At 39.9% G+C, this 11,685-nt stretch overlaps 1 protein-coding gene across 1 annotated transcript; it reads right to left on the reverse strand.

Annotated features, from left to right (window-relative positions):
• tmem47 (transmembrane protein 47) lies at positions 1–10,093 on the reverse strand. The gene is made up of 3 exons (XM_015001096.2): positions 9,647–10,093; positions 2,419–2,559; positions 1–2,324 (listed from the first exon to the last, which is right to left on the reverse strand). The coding sequence occupies exons 1-3, from the start codon at positions 9,870–9,872 to the stop codon at positions 2,146–2,148; spliced, it is 546 nt and encodes a 181-aa protein (XP_014856582.1). The 5' UTR covers positions 9,873–10,093; the 3' UTR covers positions 1–2,145.
• Between the last annotated feature and the right edge of the window lie 1,592 nt (positions 10,094–11,685).

The raw sequence follows: 11,685 nt of genomic DNA on the forward strand, positions 1-11,685 counted from the left end.
TTTCTTTTGATTCCTGAACCAAACTTTTATTTTTCCTCCAGTATGCGTTTATTATGTTGGTAATCAGAAACATCGCAGCAAACGGGAGGTGGCATGCACATGCTTTCGCTTTGTGAAGATGAAGCACCGTGAGGCTGATCATTGCATTCATCCTCACATTAAACTCTGTTACTTTAAATACAACTATTATTAACCCCAGCTTTAATATCAAACTTAAATATACAACTTTCTTCAACTACAGCGACTTTTCTCCTTGTTACACATTTTTGTTGTTACATTTCAGCAGAGTAGGAAGATAAAAAAGCATCACATGGGGAGCACTGCGAGCACATGCTGAGGAGCATGATCACCCAGACTGATGGTGTGCAAAGGTTTTCCCACAGAGGAATGAAAGCATTTTCAGGCCAAAACTTTTTAAAAGTTAAGTTTTAAGATGTCTATATTTTTTGTTTTGTTTTAAGATTTTCTTCTTCTTTTCCTTTCGGTGTTTTCCCTTTAGTGGTCGCCACACCGAGTCATCCGTCTCCATGTAACCCTATCTTCCACATCTTCTTTTCTTCTTCTTGTTTTAAGATTTTGTAATTCATTTTAAGACAATCATAAAAAGGGACTTGGGTTTATATTTTAGGAGCAAAATCTGGGTGTTTGGTTATGCTTCATTAATTTCAGGGAAATTTAAATGCAACTCATTTAATTTTCATCAGAGTTGTAGGCAGGAAGAAGAATCTCCTGTAGCAGTCTGTATCAAAGTGGCTCTGAAAAATGCTCTGACTGAAGAGACTTTATAATGGTCTCATGAGAAAGTTTTAATTGCTTTTAAAACAAAGGATTTACTCTTTTTATTTTACTGTATATGTAATTTGTTGTAAAACTGAAATATAAACTGGACCTCACACCAACAACATCCTAAATTTTGTTGGTTGGTTGGTTGGTTTATACCGATTTGGTCTAAAACCTTTTTGGAATAAGAAGCGGATAAGCATCACTACTGTAAATACTTGCTGTGTTTAGTCTACTGTCACTGCTCTTAAAAATAGGTTGCAGGATGTTTCTGGTGGTATTTTCTATGAAATAACACTAAAGCCAAAAACTTGATTAGGAAAAGCCAAATACTTTGTGTTGCACCTGAACATTGTACATTTTAAGAACAACCAGCGAAAATCTTGTTTTTTTTTTGTTTTGTTTTGTTTTTTATCAAGGTGTAACTTCTGCATCAAGTGTCTGAATCACTGGGCCAAATTTTAGTCATTCTTGAATTGTTTTTAGGGGCCATAAATTGCTCTTGAGCCTCTGTATGGACACCCCTGATTCAGACATATGTATTCACTCAGCAATCATGGTCATTTGCCATTTTAATTCCCACTCTTCTTCTAGGATTGCATACTTTTTGGTTATATTTACATATAGTACAGCAGATATATTAAAAAAAAAAAAATCTGTGACCAATATTGTATTGGAAAATTGACTCTGCCACTGGTGATTGCTTGTGCTAATAATAACCCAGCAGATGTTTCTCTAACTAGAATCATATAATCAGTAGGTGTCTGTGGAATGCTTTATCTGTTAAAATAGCCCTTAATTACTATGAGTTTTAAGAAAAGAAGATAAAGTAATGCTCCATGGTCCCTTTTTTCATTTGCGTAGAAAGGGAAGAAAAGGTTGTTCAAGGTCCAGCTGGGAGCATCTCTGGGGAAATGTAAAATGTTACCCTGTCTTCCTCGCTTTGTCATCACCAGGATATAACTTGAGCAGGACGTCTTCCTCCCAACGCTGGCCTGAAATCACCGCAGACTTTTCTCTGCTCTGACTACTTTATTATTCCACTGTATCAGATTTTCTGCTCAAATCTACGACCCACATGAGCTGCACTTAATTATGCGGTTAGTGACATTATATCTCAAAATGTCTTCTGGCTGGGTTTGAATTGCTGCTTTGGATTTGTGGTTTAGCCTATTAATAAAACTCATGGGCATCTGTCCAGTTTGGGAGTTCACAGCATCAAACAGAAGAGTTCAGTACAAACACCGTCAACGAGCGTTTTGTTTTTTCCTGTTTTCCAGTCTGTGGTTGTACACTGTGGGATGAGAACGTTCATCAAACAACAGCATGAAAACACTTTTTTTTTTCTCCTCCTTTGTGACATTTTCAATAGTAATCTTCATAGTTCTTGGGGTTCAGGCAGTAGAGGATGGCGCCTCCGAAAGAGAAGATGGTGGATCCCCAGGCCAGGCCGTAGCCCCAGTTGAACTCGTGGTACACCCTCAGACTGACTGTTTCTATGAACTTGATTGGGAACAAGACCAAGCTGCAGACCTGAAGAACCACTGTAGAAAGAAAAAGAAGATCAACAATGTGCAACAAAAAAAATGAGGACAAGGAATAAACATGGTCACTATAGCCGTGGAGAAACGGACTGACCTGCGGAGAACAGCATGACGGCCACGGGTTTGTAGCAGCAACTCCTGGAGCCGAAGCACAGGGAGACCAGAGCCACGAGGAAGGACAGCAGGGTGAGGGCTGCTCCTCCAAGCAGCAGGGCCAGCGTGGCTATCTGCCAGTCTGAGACCAAACACAGGGGCAGAAAGGACGGAGAACATCATGAAACCAGTCTGAGATGCATCGTGACAAAGGCAACTCCAGAGTAATGTTCGTCTAGTTTAGGGAAAATAAGTAGCAGTCCAGAGTAGTGATGTTACGGTCACCATGACTCAACAATAACCATGTTATCTACATAAAAAAAAACTGTTTGTGTTGTGAGGTCTCTCCTACTGTCACAAATGTAAATGGCTAAACCTGCAAAAACACAAAATCTCACTAAGAACTTTTGATCTAGTTCTTAGTGCAAATATTTGCAATTTAGTTCTCTTGAAATACGGCAAAACTAACTTGCATGTAACTTTTCAGCAAGAGATATGAGCTTGTTTAACAAGCAATTTTTAATTAATTAAAATTAATTAAGGAATTATTCACTTAAAACAAGCTCCTGTATTGTACAGAAAAATTGCTTGTTAGTTTTGTCTCATTTCAAGTGTATGAAGATATTTGCAATTTTGTGTCTTTCAAGTGCAGCTGAAACAGATTTGAATTTCTTAGCAACAAAGACATCAGTTGGGTCCGAAATGAGATGAAGGGTTTTTATGTAATAGCACCTAATCCAAATTATTAAGTAAAATGCAGGATCTGTGATGCTGTGTGTCCATTTTTTTCTACTTCTAAAGCTCCAGAAGCCTTGCTTGAGTGTCTGACATCATAAATTCATTCAAATATAGATTTTAAACACAAACACAAATTTTGGGAAAAAAACACAAATATGGTCAATTCTCCTCTACCACTAAACTGAAAATGGGTAATCATTGGATATTTTCACGGGATAATAATCCAAAACATGACCAAGTCAAACTTCTTCCATTGCCAGGCTCACTTTACAAAGTGAACCAGAAATGTTTTCTGCATCTATGTCAGAACAGCAGATTACTCCATGGAGTTGAGGTGTTGGTAAATTACCACAATGTAAACAAGGAGTATTTCTGGTCAGAAAGTGGGTGGGCGGCATAGTCTGAGGTTCTGTCAATGTCCCAACATGTTTTCAATCCAAAGCCAGTTGGATTCAATGACCAGGAGGTGAACCACTCTGCAGACGAGATTCCTTCTGACAACAGAAGCCTTGCTTCTGTTCTTTGTCTCCAGCTTGACAAAAAAAACAAATGCTTCTTTCTTTTTACTAAGCACAGATCTCAGCACTTCAGTAATGACTGCCAGTGCAATGGGAAGGAAAAAGTGATTCTGTGAGGCGGCTGCTCGGATAATGAGAATCCCTCCATCGTCTCTGGCTGATGCCAGCGCAGCAGCGTTCTCAGCATTTCCACTGACATTCTCTCCCCAAAAAAAACACTCAGCTGGAAATAACAGCCATGCCAGAGTTTTGAGATTTTTTGCATTTTGCACATTTAAAACTGAAATCTTCAATGTACGAGTTTTGGGATTTCATGTGATAGACCGACACAAAAGTAGAGCATAATTATGAAGTTGAATGAAAACCGTTATATGGTTTTCAAACTTTTTTTAATAAATCAAAATCCGAAGTGTGGCACGCATTTGCATTCTTCTAAATAAAATGCAGTTCATCAAACTGCCTGCAGGGCAAAATGAATGACGCTAAATGCACAGCAATGCAAAGTAAATCTGTTGGAAGTTTCAAAATAGTCACTGAGGAAAGACACTTTTCAGGCAACAAAAGTACAGCTACAATGGAATAGTTTGCATAAAAGCCCATTCAGAATGGTCCAGTCAAAGTCCAAACCTAAATTCAAATGAGAATCTATGGCAAGATGCTCTCCATTCAGTCTAGCTGAGCTATTTAGCTAAGAAAAATGGGCAAAAAATATCAGTCAGAAGATGTGCAAAGCTGGTGGATGTACCCCGATTTCATGCTACGAAATGCTAATTCTGAATTTACAGCAAACTTTTCCTATTTGTATTGTAAAAATCTGAAACCCACTTGTCATTTTTCTTCATTTGGTTATATTGGTTTTAAGCTTCAGACCACATTTTTTGATTTAGCATTTAAAACGTGAGCTAAATTAAGGCGTGCGTTTGAGATACCAGGTTTAGAGTTTTAATGAGCCGCTGGAGACAGGCTCAGGTTTGTTGTAGACATAATGTTATTGTTTCATAGATTAGAGGTCTCTTTCTTTACTTGCTGCTGTGTACTTACGGAAACAGGAGGTCAATACGTAAACATAGAGAGGATATTATGGGGAGGAATCTGATTACACAGGAGGAAATCATTTAAAGCGGAGGGTGGAGCAAAGACTTGACATCAAAGCACAGAGGCATGCTCTGTAGGCATGAATCAGTTTTATAATAGGTGAGCGCGTCCGCATTCAAAGACAATAGTTTGAATGGGCTTTATCTTTTTTCTGCCTTTAAGGAGTCCAGGGAATTAAAAAAAAAAAAAAAAAAGATTGAGTATTGCCAAGAAGATTTCCTCTCTGTTGGGGCAGAAAATCATCAAAACATTCACCAGCAGGAAGAAAAGTGGAGAGACATAAGCTGCTTAAAGTACAGTTCCCACTCTTTTTGGAAGGGGACTTTAAACCAGAGGCCAAGTAGCTCAAATATAAACAAACATCAGCTACTTTTGACCAAATATGGTCCAGGATTTGGAGTTTATAAATGGCCCTTGTCACCACAGGATGTTGGAAAGAGCCCACTTCTTGTTACACAACTCACGGCCACCGTCACAAGCGGACCCCTCAGTGTTCGCTGCCTCTCACAGGAAATAAAAAGGGGTTGAAGTGACTTGACCTGTGGTTGTCACACAGCACTCCGCTGCTCTAATATCGTCCCTGGGTCAGCTCGGTGCCTTCAGCCCCGCAGTCGGTTTCAACTGGCCGAGCCTTATCAGTGGGCTCGCGAAAACATCGGGATGCAGAAAGTTGTCTCATGTCAGATCTGGAGCAGAGCCTGTGTGCTGAGCAAGAAACACAGCCAGATTTGGGAGTGCTTAAAGGCTCTGACGAGCAGGAAGCGCCAAATATTAATCTGCGCCCTGCGTGATGACAGATGGAAAAGGAGATACCGTGCATGAGAAGATCAGATCTGAGCTTTAATTACGGTTCCCGTGCGTGCGTGTGAAGTGTTGATTGAGAAAAACCTTCGAGGTCTCAGTTCAGTCTCTTTGTCTGAGGCAGAACTGTGTCACAGAAGAGCCCCGAGTATCTCGTTTCACTTTAAACACCCGCTTTGTCTCAGATCAGAAGGATGGAGAATCCAGAAAGTGTTTCGATCAGAGTCCCCTGGCTCAAGCCCTCTGATGCCACCTCAACCAGGCCATCACTGAACTGTGACCATCCTCGGAGAAGAGATAAGCTTCCAGAAATGGGATCGATATTACATTATTAATGTGCTTTGCCTTCACCGCCTCTCACTGGGCTGGACTGTCTCACGCGCTGGCGCCACAGTCGTCCCCTCATCTCACACCAGCCTGGCATCGACACACTCTGCTCTTGCATGACTGCTCCACATTCCAAGCCCAATGTCGAGTCTGTGCAGGTTTAAACATGACCTCTGACCCCTCCTCCCTGTCTCTCTGTGTTATTGTGAGAGAAATATACAGTGGAATTGAGATACTTGCATACCTCTCTGTGAAAAGAGATAGCTTTTTTCTTAATGTCTGTTTAAGACATTTTAAGACATTAGGAAAAAAGTCTTAAACATCCTAACTCCTTAGTTAGGATTTGCTTAATGCTAAAATAATGCCGTTATTATTCATGTTTTCTTGAATTTTGTCCCCTTCCTCCTGGCAGATCTAGTGTAAGTGAGTCAGGACTGAAAGTCTGTTGGGTCAAAACTAATCATTGCTTTATCATTTTAGCTGAGTGATTTATCTCGGTATGTTCGGTTGCCTCGCTGGCTCTGATTAATTGTATTTAACCCTTGTGTTTAGAAATGGGGTCCAACCGACCCCACACATGTAAAACTGTATGTTTGTTTCAGTCCTCGCATGCACAAGGGTTAAGGTTCTTTCTTTATCTGTAATGTAATTTCCTACCCAAGGGGTCCATCTGTTCCGTTATCTCAGCACTGTTCTACTGAAGAAGGATTAAAGCCAATTCCAAAGCAGAGTTGAGCAGAGCTCACCAATCTTTGATCCCGAGCGGGTTAGAGGTTGTGGATCTCTCCCTTTGCAAAGGAAGGCATAAAAACCTCATTGGTCTTGTGTCTGGTTCTTTACGGGTCTTGAGTTAATTTAAAAAAAACCCAACAAGGTCACTTTGCTCACGCACACATTTTCAACTCTACCTACAAATTGTCTCTGGGACAGAGCCAAAACATTGGCTATAATGTCTTTGTTACTAAATTGGGTTGGTAAGACTACGGTCATTCTCCATTCACAAGACACATCCATGCCTAATCCTCACTGATGTGTTGAGATGTGGCTTTAACATTTCCACATAATGCTATGTTCATCTTCTGTTTTGTGAAGCCACCGTTCCTTCTTGAAGCAAAACACACACAAAAAGCAGATGACCAAGTGTATTGTTGTTCCTGACGAATCGACCCTTACCTTTATCAGGCCACCGGACGTGACTCAAAAAAATTAGGTTAGTTTTCCTGAGTTGTATATGCAAACTATAATCCATGTGTGTTATTTCTAGAGTAATTGCCTCTTCATCTATGAGTGGCCTTACAGTCCATGTTGTCCCAGGACTCATTTAATGACAGTCTGTTGAAAGATTAAACAAGTTTTTTAGATTGTGTGTGTTCTGGTGTTCAAATGCACATTTTGCGGCAGAACTCATCTTTGGGACATAAAACCTCATCCCTTCCTGAATGACACGGGGAAATATTTCCATTATATTTATACTTGGATATATTATACTATATAATATACTATTTGGAAACTGAACCCAAGGATGTGGTTGATTTGTGAAGGTACAAAAATCTCCTACTGACATCTTGACTGATTTAGCTTTAAGTTTCTCTGATGTCACACAAGAAACAAAATGTGTTTGAGGTTTTGCCTTAAAATGCCTTAAGTACAAGTGTGTCTCCAATTAAAAAAAAAAAAATCAAGAGCTTAAAAAGCAATGACAAAGTCATAAAGGATTCTCTAACCTGTTAAAAGTAAGAAAAAATCTGTGTATGTAAAGTTCTGGCATTGAATAAAGTGATAAAAATAAAAAAAAGTAATAATCATTTTGATAATCCCAAGAGTAGGGTTACACTAAATCATAACATCTTTTTGTAAGGTGTGCTGACATATCTAGTGTCATCTGTACAGATATAGTTCAAACCTCTAACAAACAGCATCTTATTGTTTTTTTCCAGGTCACACACTGACTCATAGATCAAGTTCAAACACATCTATGTGGCCAGATGCTGTTTCAGACTAACAAGATCTAGTTCATGCCCCCAGCATGACACCAAGGAAAATACTTGGGGGGTGGAGTGGTTTGAGAAGAAAAAAAGATAGAGGAGAAGGGCAGATAGTGATTTCTGGGCCTCAAATCAATAATCCTTACCCAAGCACAAGCCTAAGGAAATAGGAAGTTTGCTGTGTGCATTCACTGTGGCATGCTACTGCTGAGAGCTGACATGGAGGCTGCATGTCTTTATGTGGCACCGAAGTGCACTTTGTCTGTGCTGACAGAGGAACGGGGGCCAGCGTGACCCATCTCAGACAGAAAGAAAACATTTTGTCAAGCTAACAAAAACACGATTCACCGCGCGGCACGCAGGAGAAGGCCAGAGGCAGCGAAGAAAATGAAATATTTATAGGTAAACAGGAGGGCACAGGCAGAAAATGCTAGACAGTCAGCTTACTGTGGGTTTAAAGCTGCATAAACCGATTTATGCTTTACTTCTACGTATTTGCATTTACATCTGGCTTATAGGATGATTTAAAAAAAACAAAAAAATGTCTGTCTGAAAAATGTTCCTGGAATAAATTTAGGCTTCTTGCACATTTTAAGAAGTAAAGATGGGAGAAGAGAGGCAAAAAGGAAGGTATTGTTGAAAATTGAAGTTTGCCACAAGCCATGCAGGAGACACAGAAAACATGTGGTGGAAGAAGGAAAAGATGCTCCGTCAGATAAGAACAAAACTAAGATTTGCTGACATAAATATACAATGCTCTGTTTGGGTCTAATACTGCACGGCACCACAAACACATCGTCTTTATGGTGGTGGCAGCATCATACTGCGGTGATGCTTTATTTTGATGGAGAAAGGGTCAGAGATCATGAGAAAATGAATTGAGCAAAACACAGGGCGATCCTGAAAAATACCTGTTAAAGGCTGCTATCCAAAACTGGCCCAAGTGGCATCAAATCACATATTAGCATTGACATAATTACAAATATAAATCATGATTTTCCAGCATATTATTCAATCAAAAACTGATTAGCTTTATGCTGAACATGATGTGAGGTAACCCATAAAATGCACCCAGACATAACTCAGAGAGGGGACTCCATGAGGAAGAACCCTAAAAGGGACAAAACCAGCTTTTCTGAAGTGCCTCAATTGTTTCCCTGGTAACTAATCTCCAGGCATCTGGATCTCTGGGGAGCTCTGTGTTCTGAGTTGCCCTTGCTCCTTGGCCGGTGGAGAAACCCACACAAAGGCTCATTTTGTACGCAACAAAAGGCCAAATGAAACCCCATCTGGAGCGCTCCTGGTTGGGAAAGATTCCCACTTCATTCTGCGGCGCAATGGGGAAACACTACAGCAAGAAGAGGAAAAAAAGTTCACAAGAACGGATAGAAAACTACTGCATGTCCCAAGACTTACACTCAGGGGTAAAACTTTGATTTCTATAACTGACTGTTTTCCGCAATACCTCTTAAGTTCTGCGGTTTAAGTTAAGTAGGCAAGAGTTAATTATAAAGTAATTAACATTTAGCCCTCTTGTGGGTGATGTTTTATAATTTCACACACAGACTAGATTGGTTCAGCAGTGTTCTGACTGCAGGGAATCGGGGATCCTTTGTTTCACATTTAAATATGAATGTGGGTGTCTGCTGCACCCACATTTCTGTCATTTAACAGTGAAACACTCTGAAGAAGATAAAAAACAGAGCTAAGCTGGTTTAAAAACTTCCAAACAACATTTTGGACCCCACATGTGCCTCTTTCTCACCGGCGGCCAGCGTGCTGCTGCAGGACCAGTCCACGGAGCTGACGGGCTTCCAGCAGGACTCCCACATGGACAGGTAGTACTGGTCCTCCGCCGTGACCCACGCCGGGCTCACGATGGCCCCGAGATCCAGGCAAAGCGCTAGGAAGACGCACACCAGTCCCACAAACTTCAGGGGCGTCAGCCCCGACACCCGCACCTCCTCTGTGCCGCTCACGGATGAAGCCATGTCCCAACAAAAGTGTCTGGCAACTTCAAACGGAGAAGGGGAGTAGAATAAACAGCAACATTTGTGAGTTCCTCTCTTTCCTAAAGTCCATGTGGTGAATGATGTTCAGGTTGTTTCAACACTGAAACCCCTGTCCGGTTTGGCCGCGCTGTGTTTGCAGGATGGGGAGCCGCCGCTCACTGATTGCGCGTCCCGCTGGTGCGCACAGTGCGCTCTGCTGACAGGACAGAGCAGCTGCATATCACTGAAACACCATGCTGCACCTGCTGGGTCCTAGTGCCTGGGATTATCTGCGTCTCTATGCAGGTAATACTAACTAAAACATGCATTTATTCATTTCAACGCCAAAATGATTGAATGAAAGACAAATGGAGAAGTCAAAGTAGCATAAATTGAAAAAGTTTTTTGTTTGTTTTTATCTACAGCTATTATAACTGCAACCTGTTTCTGTGTGCATTTTTACAGAAGCCATTCATTTGAACATTTTGTTGTTTCATTTATTTTTTGAGTTTTTAATATTCTTGCCTTCAAATTAGAGACTAAGGAAAAGGGAAATTATGCAATTGCAATGCCAGGGTTTGCAAAAATCATGATTAATTTATTTTGTAGGTTATTTTATTTGAAGTGTCAAACATACAAATTATGCCACCAGGGCTGATGTTCCTTTTGATAGACCTTCATGCTCTAAGTCGATGTGTATTTCTAGTCACCATATTTTAGATAAAATATATAAAATTTATAAAAGGCAAGACTAAGGATGAATAAAAAAGTGTTATGTGTCACAAAAATGTTGAAAATGGAAACCTTATTAAACAGGGAAACAAGTAAAAGAAAGAAGGAAAGAAAGAAAGAGAGAAAGAAAGAGTGAGGAAGAAACAAAGAAAGAAATCAATAAATAGTTATTGCCCAAAGTTTTAGACTGACATACTTTCTATTCTTAACAAGCTTTTCTGTTTCAATGTTGTTGTTATATGTTTTGTAGTTTTTGTGAAATCCTGTCCTCGACTGCAACATTTAGATATTGCTTTGGTTCAACACCCCTTTGGTTCAAGGAGTTGTGTCTTTACCTGGACTTTGCTGAACATGGATGGGGAGCCGCCGTTGACGAGATAATTCAACCATTTGATTCTGATCTATTGGAGCTGCAAAGTGATTGAGTTTGACATCCCTTACAATATTGTGAAGTTCAACAATGAATACAATTTGAAGGATTTTAACGAAGCTTTTGTCAGAGATTTAACAGCAAAAGTGGGTTCCTTTCTTAATGCCAAGTCAGCATCCAAAGTTTTCAGCCTCGAGGAGAACATTCTGGTAGATCAGACTCAAAAGTTTTGTCCACCAGGGCAATTTTTAAGTAAAAGCATTCAGTCCATTCATAAGAGGTTCCACTCTTTGTATTTATTAATATAATATTATTATTCATCATTTGCTCACAACATAAACACTGATTGTACTACAGGCTGTAGCGTGTCATATAAAAATAGTTTGAGAAATGTTCTCTGGTAACCTTAAACTATGTTTATTTATATTTGGCACAACATAAATAACCTGACCTATAGGCTCAGTGACAAATGTGGGCCACAGTTTTTTTTCAAATACAGATATTACATTTCTTTGATTTTCCCAAATTTAAATGTCGTCGCATTACTCGAATTTCATCCAATGTCTGTGGCTTTCACAGTATCAAATGCTACACTTGTCTTGCTTTTTATCTGACATATAACTTTAATGTGTGGCTTGAGTTTCTTGGAACACATTTATTTACCGAGAGAAGCCTCCACTTAAATTATTAGAGATATGTTTCAACATCCAA

Source organism: Poecilia mexicana, unplaced genomic scaffold (genome assembly GCF_051168715.1).
Source record: "Poecilia mexicana isolate PSO_F unplaced genomic scaffold, ASM5116871v1 scaffold_4, whole genome shotgun sequence".
Lineage (NCBI taxonomy): Eukaryota > Metazoa > Chordata > Actinopteri > Cyprinodontiformes > Poeciliidae > Poecilia > Poecilia mexicana.